This window comes from Dromiciops gliroides, chromosome 4 (assembly GCF_019393635.1).
Source record: "Dromiciops gliroides isolate mDroGli1 chromosome 4, mDroGli1.pri, whole genome shotgun sequence".
In the NCBI taxonomy this organism is placed as follows: Eukaryota; Metazoa; Chordata; class Mammalia; order Microbiotheria; family Microbiotheriidae; genus Dromiciops; species Dromiciops gliroides.
This window is the reverse complement of record NC_057864.1, coordinates 67,015,085-67,041,080: the sequence shown is the minus strand read 5'-3', so window position 1 is coordinate 67,041,080 and position 25,996 is coordinate 67,015,085. Positions and strand designations below refer to the sequence as shown.

The 25,996-nt window shown below is 41.3% G+C and overlaps 1 protein-coding gene across 5 annotated transcripts in view; it reads left to right on the top strand.

The window, feature by feature from the left end:
• Positions 1-25,996, top strand: part of TNR (tenascin R) — a 708,132-nt gene that overhangs the window by 608,753 nt on the left and 73,383 nt on the right. For all 5 annotated transcript variants that reach the window (XM_043964080.1, XM_043964082.1, XM_043964083.1 and 2 more), the window contains 3 exons: positions 3,624-3,774; positions 10,034-10,303; positions 15,924-16,109. In XM_043964080.1, the coding sequence (XP_043820015.1) occupies positions 3,624-3,774; positions 10,034-10,303; positions 15,924-16,109 (607 nt within the window). The remainder of the gene's footprint in view (positions 1-3,623; positions 3,775-10,033; positions 10,304-15,923; positions 16,110-25,996) is intronic.

The following is a 25,996-nucleotide window of genomic DNA, read 5'->3' as shown; positions in this document are numbered from 1 at the left end:
AGGATGGTATTGTGGAAGAAATATTGGACTTGGACCCACAAGACTTGGGTTCTTGACCCAGTTCTGCCACTAAGTATTTGTGTGTCCTCTTTGGAAAGTCATTTAACCTCTCTGAGCCTCAGTTTCCCTCTGTAATATGGTAATAATAAGTAATTATTAATAAATAATAAGTAGTACTGCTGTGAGGAAAACACTTTTTAGTCCTTAAAGTGCTTTATAAAGATGAATTGTTGGTAAATAGTCCCCTCTTCAAAATGAAGAGGAAAACAAGGTCATTTCCAGAAATACCTTACTGGAAGAAGAGTCCATTTTTGGACTCAGGGAACCAGATTTAAGCATGCCCTACTGGCCAATTACACTAAATTAATACATATGGTCAGCCTAACTAAGAGAGAAAGGAAGGAAACTAGAGACATTTAGCAGAGCTGTTGCTTCTCCCCAAAGGTCCAGGGTTTAGTGGGTCCCACAATTCAAAAAAACCAAAATCTTTAGTTAAGATAGTTCTCTTCTTTAGGGTATAAAAATAATGTTAGATTCAGTTAGACTCCAACCCCAATCCAGCCATGCTGTATTCTATGTGTACCAGTAATGCCAAGGGACATTTAGTGGGAAAGCCTAGTCATCTTCCATGACATCACTGTCTAAAGTTAGAGCTATAACCCTAACATCTTTAATGTCCCTCTAAATAACTCATTAGAACTCCATCACAAATTTATCAAAACTCTCAGGAACCTTTTTCTCTTTTCTACCTGTACTATATAGGGCTAACAAGTTCTGTAAGTTTACTACCCACTAGATAAAATAGTTCTTGGCTCTAGTTTTGGGTATTTGGTGAAAGAGTCTGGGATCATAGAATTTTAGATTTAGATGGGACTCTAGTGGCCATTTAAGTCCCCCATGTCTCCAAATAATGTCCTATACTCCATTCCCAACAAATGATTGTGTAGTCTTTTCTTGAAGACTTCCGATGAAGGGGAACCTCCCCACCTGTGTTCAACCTATGTAGAATTATATTCTAGGTTAGGGTTATAAGCCTAACCTTTAGAGAATGATGTCATTCATTAGAGTTTTATAAATGTCAATCATATCCCCTTTCTACTCTTCCTCTGTGCAAACTGGGGAATACTTGCAAAAACACTTACTGTATCCTCCTTGCTGTCAGAGTCAAAAGCTATTCCTAATGAATACTTGTACATGTCATCTAAAAGTTCCCTGATTTAACCTTTGAGTGCCTTTGAACTTCTTAGAGTCATAGAATGTTAGAGCTGGAAAGAACCCCAAGAGACCAACTAGTACAGTTAAACCCCTCATTTTTACAGACCTGAAAACTGGAACCCAGAGAAGGTAAGGGACTGTCACACAGCTAGTTAGTGTCAGTGCCAAGACAAGAACCCAAATCTCCTGAATCCTAGTTCAATGTTCTTTCCACTGGGCCATACTACCTCTCTCTCTAAGGTGGGTTGATGACATGTTTACATCATGACCAATGATTGATTTATTATGAAGTTTTATTTTATGAGAAATGAAAGTGCTTTTTTTAAAAGAAACATATTTGTATAATTATAATGACCAAGACAAGACCAATGGCCCCAGACAAGAGTTGAGAAAATCCATGGGAGACTATGGGTGCACAATATCAAATAGACACAGTTGATGTATTGACTGATTTTGCCAAACTGCTTTTTTCTCTCTTATTCATTGCTATGAGGCATAGCTTAATGGGTGAAAGAAGAGGAGAGACATATTGGAAATGAAGATAATTTTGAATACAAAAGATAATCAATGAAAAAATTAAGGAATGAAAAAGGGGAAAAAAGCAACAGGCAAATTGGCTGCATGCCGTTCTATAGAGGGATGTGGAGAAATGGTCTTTTGCAAAGAGAGGGAAATCATATCACCCTGCTGCTACACAGAACAAAACTTCTGTGCCAGCCTCCCTGGTGCCCAGCCCTAAACAAAAGGGTAGGATCAAGTCAGGATCCAATGGCCTTGAAGAATAAGCATTCTTTCATTCATGTGGTGGCCCTTCTATTTTTCCCCTTGGAAGACTTCTGTCACACTGTTTGTTGTTGTTTTTAAAGAGTAATTCTGCAAATTGTATCTGGGGTGTTCTCTGGGTTCAGTTCTGGAGATGACTGGCTTGAAAAGAAGTCAAGTGTGCATGGAAAGTGCTGATAATAACTGTTTGCCATGGCAGTGCAAGACTCAACCTCTAGTTTTGCACAGCCAAGTGTGTTGAGAGTGGAACATGAAACAAGTGAGTGTATGTATGCAAGCTGATTGAGTTGATGCAGAGTGATGTGAATTGGAGTAGGAGAGATAATGTAATGTTATTGCAGGTCAGCAAGAGCATTTTGTGAAGATGTCTGTGTGTGGATGCCCAGAAAGTTGTGAATGAGTCTTGGTGCATATCCCCCAAGGGATGGATTATTCTCCAGAGTGAGCCTTCATTTAATTTGAGAACCTATGGAAAGAATAAACCCATGGATTTCAGTAAAGGTTCACATGTTTCTCTGGTACTAGAAGTGCTGAGAACACATGTAGTTCTGGGTCCCAGTGAACTCCCATGCAACCATATCAGCAAGAAAGGAGCAATAAGGGAAGAGCCCTAACAGACATCATATCTGAACAATAAGGTTCTGAGCCTTGAGAACTCTCTACATTAAAAAAAAATAAAGACAGTGCCTGGGTCAGAACAGATCGGGAGGCACGACTATAGGAGCTTGGTCTGTGTTAGTAAGTTAGAATTAAGACCCCACTGTCTGGTACCACCAAACATCAAAGTAGATGTACTGATAAATGGAGAAAAGGGGAATGGGCAGGGCAATGTCTCCGCTATATTTAGAAAAGTATATAGGAAACACCTATTGAACAAAGAGGAGAAAATCCAGCCTCATATATTCTTTTTTACCTCCTCTATCTGTTCTTCTACTCCCTTTCCCCTCCATCTTAATCTTTGTTCTCACCCTGCTCCCATTTTGTATTAGCACATCAGAGTAAGTCATGTCACTAAGCTCTAACTCATCTGGCTGAAGGGGAAACAAGACATTGACAGATTCACATCTGATTTAACTGCAAGAGAAAATCCAGATATAGCAAAATAATAGCTCCTGCCTGTATGAAAAAAAAAAATGTGAATGTCTTTCCTACTTTGAAATACGTTTGTGTGTTTATATAAATGTTTACACACATATATACACACACATACACACACACACACTCAGAACTATCTCCTCATCTCCTCTAAATAGCTAAGGGCATGCTCTTCATGATTAAGGGTAGAATTCCAGTAAAACCTGATGAATGCTACCCAACATCACCATTTTATCTGTGGCAAAGTTCATTCTACATCACCTCAAGACTAATTTTCATTGACAAACTCAACTGACTCATGAAGAGGCAAAATAATATTTTTAATTGGCAGTTCATTTATTAAAACTTCAAACAAGCTGTAGTCAGTTTGTATCACACTTAAGCCTGATGGGAACTGGTTGGCTCCAGGCACATAATTATATACATGACTAGGTTGGAGATAGCCAGCCATTGGACTACCATGTTCTGAATTCATACACACCTTATCTCCCAGTGATGTTTCTTTTTTCTTTCCTCCTTGCATGTCCCAGAACAATGAAGGGGGAGTGATTGCCCAACTCCCTAGTGATGTCACATCCTTCAACCAGACAGGGCTAAAGCCAGGGGAGGAGTACATCGTTAATGTGGTGGCTCTCAAAGATCAAGCACGGAGCCCCCCAACATCAGCCAGCATCTCAACTCGTAAGTTACTCCTATGCCCTGACTCGCCCCTCAGGCAACATAGGTGCTGACCCTCGGAATATGAGTGTAGACTGTTCTGTTTATAATAGGAACCCAGTGGCTACCTAAAGGACTCAGGTGAAATTCTACAAAGACTAAGGAAAGTTTTTAAAAATGGGGTATTAAGAGTACTCACAGGTCAAAGGCAGGAAGATCTAGGTTTGAGTCCTCCCTTTAACATGTAATGGTAATATTAATGCTGTACAAATCACTTCATTTTTCAGTGCTTCCTGCAACTCTCTAAAACTAGAGGAAGCAGAGTAATTGCCCATCCTCATTGACAGTCTCTTCATGGGAAGCTACCTCTTGGAGTGAAATCACAGTCCTGTCCAGAAACAAACAAAAAGCTAAAGGCCAGACTCCTTCCCTAACTTGTTGACTAGACCCAATTTGTATTCTGATCATCCTCCAAAACAGGTTGGAAATTAGGAAGTAAAAAGATTCCTTTCCAGTATTCTTGGTTCTGTTCTCAGTCATCAAAGAACTAACTTTCCAGTACTTGCCTCCTCTAGAAAAGGAAGAAATGGGAGGATGAAGTCAAACTGAACAAGGCACTTACTGCTCAGTGGGGACTTAGTTGTTGTTGGAGATAAAAATGACATTATTTTTTCTCTGGTATAGGTACACCCCATCCCCATTTGTTCTGTTGGCAGTTAAGTGGGCTGCCCATTTGACTACTTTAAGTGATTCTTTTCCCAATTGATGAGATAAGTATGGCTATCAAGTTAAATGGGGAGGGGGGAATCACCATGCATGTGACGTTAGCCAAAATTATCTAAAGGTTAAAAATATCCTCTGATGGTAACTATCTTGTCCCCATTTTATAGATGAAGTAAACCATGACACAGAGGTTAAATAGCTTGTCCAGTTAGAAGCTGAAAATAGAATAAAATCCAAGCTTTCTGCCCGTAGCATTAGAGGCCCTGACCTTTTCAAACACTCATGAAAAATTAGTTGTGCACATTCCTCAGCCTCACAAAGGTGAGCTCACCAAAGGAGTTTAAACTGTTGAACTAGCTCCATTTTCCAAATTGATGCCTAGTCCCTTACCCTTGGAGCAGAAACTAGCTGGGTCATAAAATGGCCTAAGACCAACTGCATGTATTAGTGGGTAACCTTTACAATATATTTCCAAGTCAAAGAATTTTTGAGTTCAGAATCTGACATGCAGACTTATTCCAGGGATTTTCTATCCCAAAAAGAAATCTACGTAAAATCCCAATAGCCAAGAAATCTAGACCCTAGAAAGAGAAACATGACAAGATTGGGGCAATCTGGGTTTTGTCCAAAGGCCATTTGTAGTACTTGTGCTATAACATTAACAAGTGAATTAGCATCTATTTAGGAGCAGTCAGTTAAAATAGGAAGATCCTGGGGGCAGCTAGGTGGCATACTGGATAAAGCACCGGCCTTGGATTCAAGAGGACCTGAGTTCAAATCCAGCCTCAGACACTTGACACTTACTAGCTGTGTGACCCTGGGCAAGTCACTTAACCCTCATTGCCCTGGGAAAAAAAATGTATACTAAAATGGAAAGGTCCAAGTTGGTCAGTCTTCCTTATCCACAACCAGGTTGCACCCCAAGTCAATTTTTTTGTGGCTCCACTATTCCCCATTAATATCCCACTTCTTGGGGCAGCTAGGTGGCACAGTGGATAAAGCACCGGCCCTGGATTCAGGAGTACCTGAGTTCAAATCCAGCCTCAGACACTTGACACTTACTAGCTGTGTGACCCTGAGCAAGTCACTTAACCCTCATTGCCCAGCAAATAATAATAATAATAATAATAATAATAATAATAATATCCCACTTCTCCAGCATTGCACTTAAGGTGTCTTCCCATGGATTCTAGTGAATCAGAATCTCCGTCTCAAGGACCCCACCAATGATCTCCTCCAGGTCTTCGGTCCCAGAGTCTAATCCTTCTATACAAGGCACCAAAATGGTTTATCATGGTTTGCCCTAAAAGGCACACCTGACCTAGCTGAACTTAGTTTTACCACCCACTATGGTAACATCTATAGGTCCTTCTTTAAAAATTTTAATTTCTTTTTTAATTTATGGAATAAAACATAAGATAAAGCACATTTATAGGCCCTTCTTAGCTAATACTCTATGGACTTCATGCCTCAAAGTCAATCCTGATGCTTAGCATCAAAAATGCTTTTAAGGGGCAGCTGGGTGGCATAGTGGATAAAGTACTGGCCCTGGATTAAGGAGGACCTGAGTTCAAATCCAGCCTCAGCCACTTATTAGCTGTGTGACCCTGGGCAAGTCACTTAACCCTCATTGCCCCCTCCCAAAAAAAATGCTTTTAGAAGGTGAAGAAGACTATAGACCAAACAAAAAAAAACAACAACAAAGCATGTATTAAGTACCTACTAAGTGCCAGACATTGTGCTAAGTGTTGGATATACAAAGAGACCCAAAAGACATTCCCTGCTCTCAAGGGGCTTATATTCTAATGGAAAGAATTTTCCCTGACTTCCTACAAGTCCAGCTAAAATCACACCTTCTACAGGAAGCCTTCCTTTCTCCCTCCTAATTCTAGTTCCCTCCTTCTGTTGATTTTTTCCCTATTTATCCTTTATCTATCTGATTTGTACCTAGTTATTTGCAAGCTGTCTTCCTCCATTAGATTGTAAGTTCAAGAGCAGACTCTTTTTTTCTTTCTTTGTATCCATCCCCAGTGTTTAGCATAGTGCCCTATACTGTAACAATTGGAATGACGCCACCTGCTGGAGATTTACTGTAGGAAAACTCCGCCATGAGGAGAAGGCCTCTGAGGGCAAGGCCATGAAGCTTTTCTTTGGCATCAGGAAGTGACGTTTGCTTGTGGGAGGAAGAGAGTGAGCTGTTACAATACATAAGACTGAATGACTGAGAAGATCTAGAATAGCTGTCTACAGGAGAGTTATATAGGCACTTTCTTTACAAGAGTTTTAATACCATAGAGGATGAGGCCAAATCTTGTCTAAGTCTTATTCCCATTTTCATGCAAATTCTTTAGCCATCTTCAGTTTAGAAGTCCCCTAAGATTACTTTTAAGGTGGCTATGTATGCTTATTTTTAATTTGGCTAAACTGAGAGACAGAGAGAAAGAGAGAGAGAGAGAGAGAGAGAGAGAGAGAGAGAGAGAGAATAAGAAGAACAAAAACAAGAGGAAGGAAAGAAGAAGAAGAAAAAGAGAAGAAAGAAAGAAAGAAAGAAAGAAAGAAAGAAAGAAAGAAAGAAAGAAAGAGAAGGAAGGAAGGAAGGAAGGAAGGAAGGAAGGAAGGAAGGAAGGAAGGAAGGAAGGAAGGAAGGAAGGAAGGAAGGAAGGAAGGAAGGAAGGAAGGAAGGAAGGAAAGAGTAGTAGGGAAATGGGAGGAAGGAAACTCAGATGGATGATTTCTTCTGTCTGAGTTTCCTTTCTGAAAATTCAGTTGAAGACATGAAGTCAAATGGAAGATCAGTTTATTTTTCCTGGGTTGCAGTGTGACATAAATGCAAAGAGATCAAGTCAAGTTCACCTAAGGATGGCCATCCCAAGGGCAGGATTGGAGAGGTACCTATGGAAGAGGTAGTCAGCTCTCAACCAACCCACTCTGATACCTTAAGGAATTTTTTTAATTGTTTCCCTCTGTCATGTTCTGACCTGTACCTAGCACCCCCTTCAAAGCACTGAACCATTATCAGCCATCCGGGCAGCCTTTTTTCAATACAAACCATTTTGTGAATGCAAATGACAAGACCAACTGCTGAGACATCTCTGTGCAACATGATCCCATTCTAATAAGGGCATTTATTAAAATAAGGTTTTGTTGATTTAAGGGGTCGAAGGACAAAATTTTCATGTAATAATTTAGGTTTTAATGCCACTATTTTTCTCCCCAAGGATCTCATGTTTACTGTCACTTAAAAATTCATGCCATAGTAGATAGAGAGTATAGTGCCACTGAAGGCAGAGGACCCAGGTTCAAATTTTTCCTCTGGTACTTGCCACCTGTGTGACCTGGACCAAACCATTTAAACTTCACAGGTCTCTGTTTTCTCATCTATAAAATGAGGGGGTTGGACTGAATGACCTCTGAGGTCCCTTCGGTATCTGAAACTATGACCCTATGATCTTCCCCTGTGAGGCAGATTGGTGGTCAGTAAAGATCCCACCCCCCATTTTGTAAGTGAAGAAACTGAGGCAGAAGAGGACAAAGTAGCCCAAAGTGGTGCTAGTGGTGGTATATGACATTCCTATAATTCTTTAAGGGTTGCAAAGTACTTTACATAGTACATGTGGGAAGAAAACCTAGATTTCTTGCTTCTAGGGCTATAAATGAATGTGATTTTAAAAAATACTCCATAGTGGGGCAGCTAGGTGGCACAGTGGATAGAGCACCGGCCCTGGAGTCAGGAGTACCTGAGTTCAAATCCGGCCTCAGACGCTTGACACTTACTAGCTGTGTGACCCTGGGCAAGTCACAATTGCCTCACTAAAAAAAAAAAAAAATACTCCATAGCAATGTCTAAATAAATCAATAAAGCCTCACTTCAAGGGGCACCAGAGCAAGCTGACAATTTCTATTTCAGTCAATAGTGGCTGAAACTACTGGAGTGCTTGCCCCAAACCTTAAAGCACAAGCCAAATCCAGGCTCACAGGGTCCCCAAGACTAAACTTACTTGAGGCCATTGTGTTTAATTCAGAAAGATGCAGGATATGCAGTCCTCCTGGAAGGGGTGTTGCTGATAAATGTTTGCCAGCTCTCCGAAAAAAAATGTATCCATGATATACTTTTGAGTTTAATCTGCATTCTTAATATTTTCTCTATCACTTTCTTAAATCTAAACAATCAACAAAACGATAAATCAAGCCCTGCTTTGTAGCATTTGCCAATTCAGAGGTCTAAATGCTCACACTGAAAATTTAGAAATCTGCTCTCCTGAGCCCCACTGGACTTGGCTCTAACACACCCCTGCCTACAGGACACATTTCATTCTGTAACCAACCTAAGTAAATCAGTCTACTTCTGAGCTAGCCTGAGGCAGGCCAAATAATCAATCTGAGACTGATTAGAAAATGCTAGTCTCTTTCTCTCCACTACCCTTCCTATCCTGCCACCCTTCCCCCACCCAATTCAATCCAAACAGAGCAGAACCCCTAGAACTTGATGACTGGTACTAATCTGGTTATTCTGGGTAATTCTATATCAAGATGTGTTCTCCCTAACTTGGCCTGGTCCCGATGCACAACAGGCATCTTGGTAAAGACCAAGGACATGGATAAAGTCCATTATGTGTCAGTGATATCTTTCTGCTTCAAGAATATGCTCAAATGAGTGAACAAGTGAGACAGTCTAAAGCCCCCTTTGGAGCAGTAAAGTGTGGTGGAGCAGGGACCTTTTTCACTGGACACCAATTTCCAGCAGGGCATATTTCATGTCAGCAAATGCAAAGGTCCATCACAGTCTGCTGCCTTCTTCCTGTTTTTAGTCATTATGACTTCTGTGGGGCTCATACAGCTGAACAGGGATATTTAGTGGTCAGACCTAAAGTCTGAAAACCATGGCTGTTTGGGTTGGGTCAGCTGTTTTATAGCTATTCCCTCAAGGCTCTTGGTGATGATGAGAGCTAGGCAAAAGTCCATACAGGTGTGGACATTGCATGGTCCTTTTGTCTTTAATGCTAGGCAGAGACATAATTGGCTAGCTTGAGGTTGCAGGTGCCCTTTCCTTCCCACTGCCAGGACATCCAAGCAACTGTATAGAGAGCTACACTCAAATTCAGGGAGACTTGGGTTAAAATCCTGCTCAAAACACTGACTATCTGTGTGACCCTGAGCAAGTTATTTGACCTTTCTTAGCCTCTGTTCCTCCTCTTTAAACTGAGAGGATTGGACTTGACACCCTCTAAGATTCCTTCCAATTCAAATTCTATGATGCTATGAATACAAATATCACAACTTAATAGAAGGAAACTAGGTTTAGAGAAAGCCAAGCTCTAGTGCCAGGTTAATCACTGTCTCACTATAAGATCTCAATCATGTCACCTAACCCTCACTGAACCTCAGTTTCCTCATCTGTAAAGTACAGGAATAAATAACACCTTCCTTCATTCTACCTATCCCATAAGCAGCAAGAGGGTAGGAAGAGATAACTGGTATGAAGGTGCTGTACCAATAATGTTCTTTTATCAAAATTGTACTATCCATCCTTTTTCATTCCGCCATTTTGTTTCTCACCTAGTCATTGATGGACCCACACAGATCTTAGTTCGAGATGTCTCAGACACTGTGGCCTTTGTGGAATGGACCCCACCTCGAGCCAAAGTTGATTTCATTCTCCTGAAATACGGGCTAGTCGATGGAGAAGGTGGTAGGACCACCTTCAGGCTGCAGCCTCCTCTGAGCCAGTATTCTGTGCAAGCCTTAAGACCCGGCTCCCACTATGAAGTCTCTGTCAGCGCCATTCGAGGGACCAATGAAAGCACTTCTACCACCACTCACTTTACAACAGGTATGGCAACAGGTATAAAGAGAAGGGAGGGAGAAAGGAACGCAGGACTGCTTAGGGAACCATCTCACTTGAAAAAAATAAGTGAGTTGGTAGATCTTTCTTGAAACATAGATGCAAGCTTGACATCAATAAGCAGAAAATGAGAGGGATGGCAGAGCAATGGATCCTAAGCTAGAAGGAACCTCAATGGATGTCTAGCCCAAATCCCTCATTGTGCAGGGAGATTAAATTATTTGTCCAAGAATACATGGGTAGAACGCATCAGAAATGGGATATGAACCCAGATCTTCTGACTCCAAATTCAGTGTCAGTTGATGAATATTAAGCACCTACTGTGTGCAAGGCTAAGTGCTGGGGATGCCAAAAGAGGCCAAAAACAGTCCTTGCTATCAAGGGCTTTATAATCCAATAGAACAGATAACATGCAAACAAATACATACAAATAAGCTATTCACAGAATAAATAGGAAATAATAAAGGGAAGGCATTAAGAATTAAGAGAGGTTGGCAAAGTCTTCCTATAGAAAATGAGACAGCTAGGTGGCACAGTGAATAGAGCACTGGCCCTGGAGTCAAGAGGACCTGAGTTCAAATCTCACCCCAGACACATACTAGCTTGTGACCCTGGGCAAGTCACTTAACCCCATTTGCCTTAAACATCCAGGGCCATCTCCAGTCATCCTGATGTATATCTTACTCCTGGAGGAGGGAGTGAGGTTGGTGACTTTGCACAGCCTTCTCTCACTTAAATCTAACTCAGTGCAAGTCATGACATCACCTCAATGTTATGATCCTCTTCAAGAACAAAGGACAAGGGGCAGCTAGGTGATGCAATGGATAGAGCACCGGCCCTGGATTCAGGAGGACCTGAGTTCAAATCCGGCCTCAGACACTTGACACTAGCTGTGTGACCCTGGGCAAGTCACTTAACCCCAACTGCCTCACCAAAAAGAAGAAGAAGAAGAAGAACAACAACAACAACAACAACAAAGGACAAACAGCAATAACAATTTAGAAAATGGGATTTCATTTGGGACTTTTAAGCCAAGGAAAGAGTCAGAGATGAGGAGAGAGAGCATTCCAGGTAAGTGATCCACTGTACCAAAATTCCAGAGGCTCCTGTAAAGAAGAGACAAGGTATAAGCAGCCTAATGTAATAATAACAAGAAGAGTTGACTTTTCATAGTTATTTAAAGCTTCCGAAGCATGTTCCATATATTATCTCATTCAACCTTCACAGAAATGTTTTGAGGTGCTATTATTATCCCCATATTACAAACGAGGACTCTAAGAGGTTAAGTGATTGTTCTGGGAGTCATACTCTAGGGTATTACTAGCGTATCTGAAGTAATGCTTGAGCCCAGCTCTTCCTGACTCTTAAGCCAACATAATGTCCACTATACCATGATTACCTTAATAGAAAAAACCCTGTAGAGTATAAGTCAGGACACTTGGGTCCAGGACTTGATCTACCATAAATGTGACCTTGGATAAATCCCTTCACCACTTTAAGCCCCAATTCCCTCACTTGTTAAATGATACAGTTATATACTAGATGATTTCTAAGGTGCCTTCCCACAATTATATTCTATGATGTACCATGATTGATTCTACCATATTTCAAGCAGTGGTGACAATGCTGGATGTTGGTGCTTTAGTTCCCAAATCAACTCTCTCCTTATACTGTAGCCTTTACATGGTGGTGGGCATGCACTCCCTTCTTCCCCAATCCATCCCATCTCCTTTAAGTGCCTTTTTTTTTCTTTTTGGTGGGACAATGAGGGTCAAATGACTTGCCCAAGGTCACACAGCTAGTCAGTGTCAAGTGTCTGAGGCCAAATTTGAACTCAGGTCCTCCTGAATCCAGGGCTGGTGTTTTATCCACTGTACCACCTAACTGCCCCCATCCCATCTCCTAAGGTCCATATTAATAAGGGTGTCTAGAGAAAAGAATCCAGAATGCTGGACTGGAAGTCAGAGAACCTGCTCTGCTAGTTTTACCTTCTGTACAGGTGATTTTATCTCTCCTTATAAACGGGGAGAGAGATTGATCTAGATGAGTTCTAATGTTCTAAATCCAGAATCCTATGGATAGATCATGCAAATGGCATTTCCTCTCTGATTCTTGAGTATCAGCCTTGGCTCCCACCTGCCTTGCCCCATATGGGCAACCTACATTTTATGCTCATTTCTTTATTGAAAGATGACATTTGCTTGGAAGGCAGCTTTTCTGTGTGCTGTTCTCAGATAAGGGGTTGGAGAAGCAATAAAGCAGGAGAGAGCTCTCCACCAAGCAGCCACATATAAAAGAAAACTCTTGATGTTTAGCCCAAAAAGATGGGGATGGGATTGGCTGGTGGCCCAGGCAAATTCCAATCAGGAGCAATTACATTCTGCTACCTAGAAACTCTTCCGGCAGCCGCCATTCAACACAGCACGGTTTTCTGTTGCCAGTTATGCTGACGACTGGCAGCTGTTAAGCATCTGCCGCTCCATTCCCTCTGCAAGGCCATTCTCCCACTCCTGGAGGGGGTCATGTGGAGAGAAAGGTCAGGACAATGAGGCGAGGAGCCATTCTGTGGACAGACAGCATCACAAGACCTCTGGTTAGTTAGCAGGAGCCAATCATGTTTAGAGGAGGTAAGGGCCAAGAGCCCTCAGTCATTTCATGGTTCCATTTAAATTCAGATTAGCCAGAGTGCTTTCCCAGGTGATGCTTTGGATGCCATGAGGATACCAACTGTGTAGGCAGTTAAAGCAGAGACTTTGGGTTCTAGAACCAGCATTGGCTCTACCAGGACCTTAAGAGCTATTGTGTAGAGGGAAGGAGCCTTTCTGTGTGTGAGTGTAGACATGAGTGTGAGTGTGAGTGTGTGGGTGTGAGTGTAGGTATGTGTGAGAGAGACAGAGAGAAATGGAGAGAGACATACTGAGAAAGAGACGGAGGCAGAGACAGAGACCAAGAGACAGACACATTAAAGGCAGTTAGGTGATATAATGGATAGAAAACAGGATTTGACTTCAGAAACAACTGAGTTCAAATCCTGCCTCAGGCACTTACTAGCTATGTTACCCTTGGCAAGTCATTTAACTTAGATCTGTCTGAGTTTCATCTGTAAAATGGGGACTGTCATAGCACCTAACTCACAGGGTTGTTGGGAGGATTAAATAAGTAAATATATGTAAAGCATCTTGTAAACCATAAAAGTATTATATAAATGTTGCTGTCACTTTGGACTATTTGTATATTGTATTATTTTATCACCAAATTCATAATCATGTCATTATAATCATCATCATCATTATTGAAATAGCACATTTTCCAATGACAGTTGATGCCTCTGGACTGTAAATAATGGCCACAATTTTTGCACTTGGACACTCATTTGGGAGGTACCTTCATTATAAAGAACAAGGCTCCATTTCTTCCTGTGAACCATCATTTTAAAATAAGATTTTATTGGTATCTTTTGTTTCCAACCTATTCAGAATTTCCCATAGTATCCTTCCTCCTCTCCCCTCTAAAGAGCCATCCCATGTGATAAATAATTCTTTTTAAAGAAAAAGAGGAAGAGAATCAGCAAAATCAATCAATACATTCAAAAAGTCTCATGTCTCAATACCAACCACATGGACTTCCCATCTCTGCAAAGAAATAGGGAGAAGGTTTCGTCTCATTTCTTTGGGGCCATGCTTGTTCATTTTAATTTTTCAATGTTCACCTTGGTTGTTTTAAGGTGGTTCTTTCTATTTACACCATTTCTTTTTCTTTTAATATTTTTTCCACTTATGTGTAAAAACTATTTTAACCTTCATTTTTACAATTTTGAATTCCATATTCTCCCACCCTCCCTCCTGTCCCTGCTCATTGAGAAGGCAAGCAATTTAATTAAGGTTATGTATGTACAGTCATTAAAAACATATTTCCATATTAGTCATGTTGGGAAAGAAAACGTATTTTTTGAAAAAACAAGAAAAAGTTTTAAAATATGCTTTGATCTGTGTTCAGATTCTATCAATTCTTTCTCTGAAAGTGGATAACATTTTTCATCATAAGTCCTTCAGAATTTTCTTGAATCTTTGTATTGCTGAGAATAGCTAAGTCATTCACAGTTGATCATTGTACTATATTGCTGTTACTGTGTACAATGATCTCCTGGTGCTTCATTTTGCCTCAGTTTATATAAGACTTCTCAGGTTTTTCTGAAACCATCTTGCTCACCATCTTAAAGCACAATAGTATTCCATCACCATCCTATACCACACTTGTACAGCTATTTCCCAATTGATAGGCATGCCCTCAAATTCTTTTTCTTTGACATCATAAAAAGAACTGCTATAAATATTTTGGGTCCTCTTCCTTTTTCTTTGATCTCTTTGGGATACAAACCCAGTGTTTCTATTGCTGGGTGAAGAGCATTATAGCCCTTTGGGCATAGTTCCAAATTACTCTACAGAAGGGTTGGATCAGTTCACAACTCCATGAATTTGCATAGTTGTTGTCATGTCTATTGTTGTCTTGACTCTGAATACTTCACTGTACACCAGTTCATTTAAGTCTTTCCATGTTTCTCTATGTTCATCATATTTGTCATTTTTTACAACATAGTAATATTACATTCACTTACCACAGTTTGTTTAGCCATTTTCTCAGGTTATTTTTTCAAGACTCCTCACTTTAAGGTACCAAACACAGGCCCCAGGGCTTTCTATATTAGAGATGGAATAATCATTATCATTTACAAAACACTTGAATGTTTGCAAAGCATTGTTCACATATTATTTCATTTGATATGAAGGGACCTTAAGAAATCATCTGTGCCGAATTACCTCTTCATAGCTGTATCTCCCTACTACATCATAGGATTGTTGATTTAAAGTGGGGAGGGGATCCTAGAGGCAAGAGTGGGCTGGTAATTGTTTAACCACCAAAACCAGAGTTTGATTTAATAACCAAAGAATTTGGGGCTCTCCAAAACCACTCCATACACTTCCTCTGCCCCCAGATCTGGTAGTATCTTCACTATTAGACCATGACATCTCTGAGAAGCAATCAACAAGCTTTTCACAAGTGCCTACCATATGCTAGACACTGTGCTAAGCACAGAGATAAAATTCCTGTCTTCAAGGAATTTAGAAGATTTCCAGGGAAAGAGGTCTTTACACTACCTCCCAAAGCAGCCTAAATGGATATTTGGGATGAGCTCTCATTGTTAGGAAGTTTTGTCATGTTTTTTTCTCATGCAGAAATAAAATCTACCTCTTCACCTTCTCCATGATTTCTACCCATTGATCATAGTTCTCTCCTGTAGAGCCAAGCAAAGCAAACCTACCCTCTCCTCCATGTGGTAGTCCTTCAAATACTGAAAAAAAAAAGTTATCATGTGCCCTCTCTAACCTCTCCTGCAGGCTAGTCATCACCCCTTCCTTTATCTGTATGATATGGCCTGTGGTTCTCTCAGCCTCTTGACTGCCCTTTTCAAGGCTGGCTCCAGCCTGCCAATGTCCTCCCTGAAGAGGGAGTCCTCAAAATCACACATAGAACTCCCGATGTGGCCAAAATGTCATAACCCCATGGAAATGTAACATGGTGTTACTATGGTTGTTTTACTGTTTTGCAGAGATCGATGCTCCCAAGAACTTACGGGTGGGCTCCCGTTCAGCGACCAGCCTTGACCTCGAATGGGACAACAGTGAGGCTGAGGTTCAGGAGTACAAGGTGGTATACAGCACCCTGGCGGGTGAGCAGTACCATGAGCTGATGGCCCCCAAGGACTCCGGCCCTACCACCAGAGCCACCCTCACTAGTGAGTAATGCCTTCCCTGCCTCCAAAGCCCCTCACGCCCTGGGGACACCACTGGGATCTGTGATGGTCATTGGATGGCCGACAGTTCCCTAAAATGAGCTGGCTCTTCCTGTGTAGAGCATGCACTCAGGTCAGTCCAGTGCTTTCAATGTTCTAAAAAGATGAGTAGGATAAGTGCTAGAATTTATATGAGCTTATTGCATAATTTGCTCATTTGATTGGGAACAAGTAGTACCTCTCAGAAGACGTATTCATTAGTATGGATGCTGGCGGCTCCGTTTGATTGGTTTTTGTTCCATCAATATGTTTCCTAACCCATTTGTTTGAGCTTTTTTGGGTATGATGACAATTGCTAAGTTGACTTACTCTCTTTTCACAGTATTTGTTGGGAATGGAGGGTGGGTAAGGGAGTAATTGGAGAGGGAATGAAAGCCTGGGCAAGAGGGGTTAGAAACAATGGAAAGTGTATACAGATAACCAGAGCATAGGGTTAGAGCTGGAAGAAACCTCAAAAGCCAGCCAGCTCAACCCCTTCATTCTACAAATGAGGAAACTTGGACCCAGGCATGTTCAATCATTTGTTAAAGTCCCACAGCTGGTATGCCTCAGAAACGAAATTCAAACACAGATCCCCTGACTTCAGAGCTGGTATTCTTTTCACTCTATTGTGGTTCCTAGATCCTCTTATCACAGTAAGAAAGCCAGGAGACAGCAAAGCAGCAGCTTTATAGCCCTAAGGACAACCCCTGGCTTTCCCCTCCCCCCTGCCCCCTTCTTTTAAAGGCATCTAAATGGCAACTGGGCCTGGATTCAGAGAGACCTGAGTTCAAATCTGACCTCAGATCCTTACTAGCTCTGAGACCCTGGGCAAGTCACTTAACTTCTATTTGCTTCAGTTTCTTCAACTGTGAAATGCAGATGACAGCACCTACTTTGCAAAGTTGTTGTGAGGACAAAGGGCCTGATCATAGTAGGCACCATATAAATGTTTATTTCCATTCCTTCCTCCAACCCCATCACTCCCCTCCTCCCCCCCCCCTTTAAAGACAGCAGTCAAGATCTAGGAGAAGCATAACCTCTGTATTGGTATTTGTTAAATCTGGCCTTTGTTACTCCTGTTGCTAAGTGACTCCATTGAAAGGAGCTGAAAGATAAGAAGAACGGGAAGAATATTTTCTTATGGCTCCAGGCATCTTTTGTTCTTGGGTGGCTTTCTTCATGCATTTCTGTGTTGCTCTACAATGTATATAAGACTGGGGGAGTCTGCTGTGTCAAGATCTGCTAGAAATTGCCTAAGATTATAAGCACAGAAAACAGAATGGCTTGGGAGTGACTTGTGTCACCAAGTCCATGCAATGGTATCCCTGACAATACCCACTAAGCCAGGGAATATGTGCCCTTTTTGTGTGTCTTGGACCTCTGTGGAAGTCTGGTAAAGCCTACAGACCCCTTCTCAGAAGAATTTTTTTAATGCATAAAATAAGATACATAGAATTACAATGGAAACCAAATGTTAGTGAGAATAAGGATGGATGGTTTTGTTTTATTTCCCTATCCAAGTTCATGGACCCACTAAAGATACCTTGGGGGTCCTTGAATCCCAAATTAAGAATTTCTACTTTAAATCATTCCTTATTCTTTCAAGCATTTTTGTATCAGAAACTGTGATGATCCTAACACTCTTAGATAAGTGGCTTGTAATCTAGTCTAGAGCCCACCATAATGTTGGAAAAGATGAAGGCAAAAGTAAAAGGGGACACCAGAGGATGAGATGGATAGTGATATGAAAACAACAAACATGAACTTTTGGACAGACTTCAAGAGAGGGGAAGATAGAAGGGTTGGGCATCCTATTGTCCATGGGTTCATGAAGAGTTAGACACAACTGAACAATAACGACAAAGTGCTCACCTCTACTAATCTGACCAGCCTGTTCTCCATCTCCCAAAGATAGACACGGGTCAATGATCCCCTCACAAAGGACCTCTGCTTTCCTGGAAAAGCACACAAAAGCACTTGATCACTAGATCTAGACAAAAAAAGGATAAGTTTCAAGGGAAATACACCAACTTACTCAACAAGACAATGGGAAGTGGAACCCCAACATCAGCACTGAAGAGTTCCCATGTCGCACAGACCTACAAGCATCCCAACAGGGAAACCTGCTAATATTTTTAGACCATAATAACTGCCTATCTTAGTCTGAGGCAAGCAAAATCAGATCATCAGCATTAAGGCATCACTGCCTGTGTGGCGGAAGTAGGAAGGAATAGGAAGTGCAATGGGAAAGGATGGGGGGAGGGGTCAGTTGATGAGAACTTGTCCCAACTCTCTAAGCAAAACTACTTCTCTTCTTTCTTTTTGCCCCTATGCCTTTTATGCTTTCTCTGTCTCATCATGTTCCACCAGCTATTTCTAATGAGTATAGTTGAATAGGGGCTTGGATTCAACCAAGTGATGCAGTTTCCTTCCTGTATCTCTAGAACTATGTCTCCTTTGTCATCCAGGTATCACAGACAAATAAAGCAATGTATGAGAGTGAAAATGGAAGGAGAATACCCCTACCTGGCATGTTCCATCAATAGCCTAGATGTGTCACAAAGCAGAAAAGATTAAACATTGAGGGTGGGGATGGGGAGTGGGGGTGCCATGAAGGACTAACAAGACACTGTGTACTTGTCTCACCAGACTTGGAAGCATTAACAATTGAACCAATGTGGTAAAGTAGAAAACACATCGGCTATGGAGTTAGAGATCCCAAGTTTAAATCCTGACTCTGCCATTTACTACTAGTGTAAATTAAGCAAGTAATTTACTTTTTTGGTCCTTAGCTTCCTCAACTATAAAATGAACAAGTTGGACTTGATGAGCTCTGAGGTCCCTTCCAAATCTAGATCCACAATCCAAAGATAATCCTCTGTGGTAAATCTAGGTCTTCCTTACACCAACATTCTATCCCACTCTGCCATACTTCCTCAGGAGAGTTTCCATTTCCTGCAGCATTAAAAAAAAGAATTCTTTTTTATTTAAAAAGGAAGCATGGAATACTTCAAGGAACACCAAACTAAGAGTGAGGAGACCTGAATTCTAGTCCCAGATCTGCCATGAATATATTCTTTGACCTTGGATCAATTACTTCTCTCCTTCAGACCTTGGTTTCCATATCTTAAAATGAAGCATTTGTCCAAAATGGCTTCTGAGTTCTCTTCCAGTTCTGATATCCCATGACATCATGGTGAGTGACAGAAAACATGCAGCTGTGTTGTCTGATGGGAGAGACACTTCAAATGGCAGAAGTGAACTACAGGCTGCCAACAGACTTGCAGAGATTGACTTAGCTGGACTGTACGCCTTGGCATCCTCCAAAAGCATTTGTGGTCTTGGTAGACAAGACAGCAGTGAGTCCATAAAATAAACAGGGATAGTATAATCAAAGCCATTTTCCTTTGAGCTGAAATCTCCCCCACGACCTTGCCAAATGAGGCCAGTAAAAATAAATATAATAAATGTTTTCCCCAGACAGACACGCTCCTGAAGAAAAGAGAGGAGACCAAAAGATATGCTGACCAAGCAAGTTAATGGGGGCAAATTAAACACAGAGGGAACAGGCTAGCTGCCTTAAGTGGCTTTTGTGGATTGTTGGAGACGTTCAGAAAAAAGTAAGTTAAACAAGAGACTCCTAAAATTGGTGCTGGAGGAAACATGTTTTAAAAGCAATTCATCATTGTGTGGAGCCTCATGGTGATTTGGCAATGAATGAGATTTCAAGGATTGTGACTATTTGAGAAAGGAGATGTTTAAGTCCAATAATGAACAACATAGTAAAGTGGCCAAACAAACCTCTGGTTGCCCATTCCCAAATCAGAGAAGCAAAGTGCTTTGCAAACCTTAATGTACTATGAAATGAGTTATTATTATTATTAACCTTTTAAAATCTACCCTGATAGGAAATACATCAAACAAGTTGTCTGAATAACTGATTTATGAGTAAGAAATCAAAGGGAATGACTAAGGGGAAATAGCAAAGTACAACAAAAAGATTACTGACTCCAGAGTCAAAAACCTAGGTTTGAATCTCTCATCTGAGAGCCTGTGTGACCCTAGATAAGTCACTAGGTCTCAGTTGCCTCATCAGCAAAGTGTTGTTGCTTATCCTTTATTCTCTGAGGACCAATGACATCATGGGGCAATATCTTGATTTGTGTGTGAATTGTTTTTAAATGAGGCAGGTTTGCACAGAAGCATCTGCCTCACTCTTTCTTCCAGAGTCATCAAAGTCCATGGAGTTGTCTTGGATGACTTCTGAGGTCCCTTACAGCTGTAGAACTATGAACCTATGAGGGAAATAAGGGAAATGAAATACAAACATATATGTGTGTGTATGTGTGTGTTGTATGTATATACACATGTACAATTCTTTACATTTTATAAAGCACTTTCCTCTACAACAATCCAACAAGGTGTGTAGTACAATTATTATTATTCCACATTTTAAAAATGAGCTTACCTCATCTTCCATCTTCTGTGTCTGTCCAAGGTATAAAGATATAGCTAGATACATAAACTATATCTATATAGACTGATGAAAAAGATCTATAAAATGTTCATCCAACTGTACTGAGTGCAGCCTCTGAGGCTGAGACACAAGAAAGTATGGATCAATTGATTTTCTGCCACTTGTGCTAATTTTGGCTTGACAAGACCAAGAAAACAGAGGTTTTCCACCATCAGCACTGCACCATCCATCCAGGGAACTACCGGTTACAACAAAAGGCAGTTTTCTGATGAACAGATGGAGAAATTTTTAATGTTGTTTAATGTTACCTTGGCAGAACACTTTCCAGGGATGTTCACATAGATGATGAAATTGACACATGTATTGGCACAGCTGGCTCAGTGTTTGGGTGACTCCAAAGGAAAGTATGGGAAAGAAGAGGCATTAGGCTGCCTACCAAACTAAAGGTCTAGAGAGCTGTTGTGCTGACTTCATTGCTGTATACCCGTGAAACCTGAACAGTATACCAGTGTCATGCCAGGAAACTTCCACTGAATTGTCTTAGGAAGATTCTAAAGATCACCTGAAAAGATAAGGTACCAGATACTGAGGTCATTTCTTGAGCTGAATTGCCAAGCATTCGAACTCTACTACAGAAAGTGCAACTCTAATGGGCTGGCCATGTTGTTCAAATGCCAAATGCATGTATGCCTAAACAGAGAACTCACACAAGGCAAGTGTTCACATGGAGGTCAGAAGAAGCAATACAAGAACACTCTCAAGGTCTCTCTGAAGAACTTTGGAATCAATTGTGAGACGTGAAAGACACTGACAGGACTGCCAAGCATAGCATGCCCACATCAAAGAAGGTACTGTATTCTATGAGCCAAGTAGAATTGCAGTAGCTCAAAAGAAACCTGAGATGCACAAATTTAGAGACATCTACATTTTAAATGGTAATATGGACTATTTATAACTGACCTGTGGTGGAGCCTTCCAAGCTCATATTGGTCTGAAAAGCCCCAGGCAGACACACTGTACCTTGACTTCAACATAGTGATGTCATTTTGGTCTTCTCTGAGAATGAAAGAGAGCAATCAACCAATAATCAGGACAATTAGACCTTCTTTACTTTCTTGCTTTATCTTATTTGGATGGTTGAGCCAAACTCTCTTTTGTTGTTGTTTTTTGGGGTTTTGGCTGGGCAATGAAAGTTTAGTGACTTGCCCAGGGTCACACAGCTAGTAAGTGTCAAGTGTCTAAGGCCGGATTTGAATTCAGGTCCTCCTCAATCCAGGGCTGGCACTTTATCCACTGTGCCACCTAGCTGCCCCCTTAAGCCAAACTCTTTTGGATAATAAAACTAGACTCAGAATGATAAGCTGGGCTCGGAATTGAACAGGAGGAAGAGAATTTACTGGGTTGCCTTTGGAAATAAAAAAGTTATTTTAATGACCCCAAGCTTGTCCCTCAACCAATGATCTATCTTTTTAATACCAATATTCTCTTGTCAGTGCAATGTTCTTTTATTTATTTATTTATTTATTTAATGATTTATTTATTGTGAGGCAATGGGGGTAAAGTGACTTGCCCAGGGTCACACAGCCAGTAAGTATAAAGTGTCTGAGGCTAGATTTGAACTCAGGTCCTCCTGAATCCAGGGCCAGTGCTAATGCAATGTTCTCTTAATGAACCCCAAGCCTCTCTCAGAAACAAAGATCTATCTTGTTTATACCAATATTCTTTCCAGGATGTTGTAAGGTACTAGAGTCTCCAAAGAATTGAAAGTGAACCCCAAAGGACAATGCAGAAATTCATAGTGGATGTGAACAGGGTAGAACATATTAAAAACATAGGGTGGGGGCAGCTAGGTGGTGAAGTGGATAAAGCACTGGCCCTGGATTCAGGAAGACCTGAGTTCAAATCCAGTCTCAGACAAATGACACTTACTAGCTGTGTGACCCTGGGCAAATCACTTAACCCTCATTGCCCTGCAAAAATAAATAAATAAATAAAAAGGAAAAAATAAAATAAAGAAAAAAATGCAGAGGAAGCTATGTAAAATACGTTCTACAAGAGACATATGAACTAAGAAAGATATAATCATGTATCAAGAGTGAGAAAAAATGTTAGACATCCCTTACTCAACTAGTAGCCTCTCAAAGTCAAGGACATAAGAGGAAGGCCTGACTCCAGGCCCAAAGCTCCTTCTGCTAAGCCACCAGCTTCCTCAAGAATGTTGGGTGGGTCTCCTATAGAGAACTTTTGGGGAACAGATGAATGATAGTTACACAGGAAGGACAGACATGGAGAGGTATTGAGGGAAGCCATATTTGGATGAGGCCACCCAACCATCTGGCATGTTGGAGTCTTATTCAAGATGGAGAAATGATGCATTACCATCTGCTTTTCTTCTGTCTCCTAAGGACCATGGGATCTTTCCATTTGTCTTGCAGCTATGAATTTTCTCTCCACCCCACCCCATTAGAATGTGAATTCCTTGAGGGTAGGGACTACCTTACATTTTTGTTTGGATCCCCAACTCTTAGCACTATTCTTTGTACATGATAACCAGTTAAGAAATCTTTTTTCATCCATTTATTCATGGAGAAACTGAGCCTCAGAAAGGTTAAGCAACTTGCCCATGGTCACACAGCTAGTAAACATCAGAGGTGGGATTCTAACCCTAGTTAGGTTTCCTGGCTCCTGGTCCAGCTACAAATTTCTACTCCCAACATGGTAGATTTATAATGGAGGACATTGTATTATCACCACTGGGAAAGTGGGTTTGTTTTTGTTTTGGAGGCTACATGTAATTAGCTCCAGGAGCTCACCACTGAGGAGGTTTATAAAGGCAAATAGCTTAAGTGATTTACAAAGGGATTAGAGCCTGAGTAGAAAGTCCTCTGCCAGTCTACTTGCTAGGATAAGAATTACTAGGATTATCAATTCTCTTGCTGCTGGGCATGGAAGGTGGGGGCGGGGGTGGAGTGAGGAGGGAGGATGGAAAGGGCAGAGTTTAGAGAGAAAAGGGGAGAGCAGTAAGAAGTTTGCTCCAGGGATGGGTTTGTTTTTGAAGGAGTTATATTTTTCTCAGTTTTACACAGCTTTGGCCAATAAAGAAAGAGGACTTTAGACCCTAGGGGAAGCACTGATCTGGCTTTGGGAGACTCTGGATTCCCTCCGAAGTGTGAAGGAAATGTTAGCAACCACAAAAGGTTGCAAATAAAATCTATGGCATAATTCCTGTGTTCTGATCACCTCTCAAAGGCCTGGACCCCTAATTATCTGACCTTGACTTTGGTTTGCTGTTCAAATGCCCTTTTTTCCAGTAGCTGACAAGCAGCCTTAAAGTCACATAGGCATCTATACTAGCAATCCCCAGAAGAAGCCAAGTACCCAAGGTGACTTTGTAGATTCTTGAATCCCGACCCTACCTAAATAACAAACTCCTTCTGTCTCAGAATCTTTAAATAGCTTGTGGTTGACCCATTCCCCCATTTCTCCCCATACACTTGATCTTCTGCAACATGGGGATCAAAGAGAGCATAAAGCACCAATACCTTCCTACCCCCATACTGTACCAAGCCTCCAGAATTTGTTCATGAGCCATTCCCTGAATGTAATAAGTTTTTTCTCTTTGCTGGTGTTTTTTCTACACTTTAGCTTCTGTCACTCTGGCATAAAGATGTTTATCTGGCCATCTCAGAGTCCCTTTGTGGCCCAAAGGTGCTAGACATTCTTCACATAGAACTTGGCAGCAGTTAGTGGTTAACCTGTTCAATTGGCCATGGCAGCCAAGCTACTTCTCAAGAAGTACAGCAGAATGACAAACTGCCCAGAATCCCTGTGGAAGGAAGGAGGAAAAACGCAATGCCCACCTTGGAATTTGGTCAGTGTTCTGACCTTACTGATCTGGACTGGAGCAGAATGGGAATAGTAGGCTACCTTTCATGGTGGGGATAATGATTTGCCATTGTTGTTGTTCTTATGTTGTTGGTGTTGATGTTGTTTGTTGTTGTTGTTTTCCCCATTGGTGGGGACGAGTTGGAACTGACCCTGCCACACTTTGTCATCTGATTCCCCTTGTGACAATAATACATATTTGTGAGCCCAGGGTCCGTCATCTGTTTATAGGCAATTGGGTGGCAATCAATAAACATTTATTAAGCACCTACTCTGTGTCAAGCACTGTGCTAAGCACTGGAGATACAAAAAGAGACAAAGGACAGTCCCTGCCCTCAAGGAGCTTAAAGTCTAGCAGAGGAAACAACACACAAATGTGTACAAACAAGCTACATGACAGATAAATAGAAGATAATTAACAGAGGAAAGACACTGGAATTAAAAGGAGTTGGGGTAGGCTTCCTGTATACAGTGGGATTTTAGTTGGAACTTAAAGGAAGTCACAGAGGTCAGTAGTTAGAGAGGAGGAAAGAGAGTGTTCTAAGCATAGGAAAGAGAGAGAGAATGCCTAGAACCAAGAGATGGAATGCCTTGTTTGTACAACAGTGAAGAGGTCAGTGTCACTGGATTGAAAAATAGTGGGTGGGAATAAGGTGAAAGAAGACTGGAAAAAGAAGGATGGGGCATAATTATGAAGGGCTTTGAATGCAAAAAAAAAAATAGCATTTGTGGGGGCAGCTAGGTGGCGCAGTGGATAGAGCACCAGCCCTGGATTCAGGAGGACCTGAGTTCAAATCTGGCCTCAGACACTTGATACTTACTAGCTGTGTGACCCTGGGCAAGTCACTTAACCCTCATTGCCCTGCAAAAAAAAAATAGCATTTGTTTTTGTTTTTGTTTTTTGTTTTTAGTGAGGCAATTGGGGTTAAGTGACTTGCCCAGGGTCACACAGCTAGTAAGTGTTAAGTGTCTGAGGCCGGATTTGAACTCAAATACTCCTGACTCCAAGGCCGATGCTCTATCCACTGCGCCATCTAGCTGCCCCCATTTGTTTTTGATTCTGGGACTGCAGGAAACCAGTGGAGCTTATTGAATAGAAGGGCGACATGGTTGGACTTGTATTTTTTTTTTTTTTGGTGAGGCAATTGGGGTTAAGTGACTTGCCCAGGGTCACGCAGCTAGTAAGTGTCAAGGTTCTGAAGCCGGTTTTGAACTCAGGTCCTCCTGAATCCAGGGCCGGCACTCTATCCACTGCGCCACCTAGCTGCCCCTTGGACTTGTATTTTAGGAAAATCACTTTGGCAACTGAATGAAGGAAGAACTGAAATGGGGAAAGACTTGAAGCAGGCAGAGCCACCAGCAGATTATTATAATCATCTAGGTGTGAGGTAATAAGGGCCTACATTAGAAGGGTGGTGACCTCTACAATAATAGGGAAGGTTTGGGAAGAAGCAATGAGTGGTTTGGGGCATAATGAGTGTAAGAT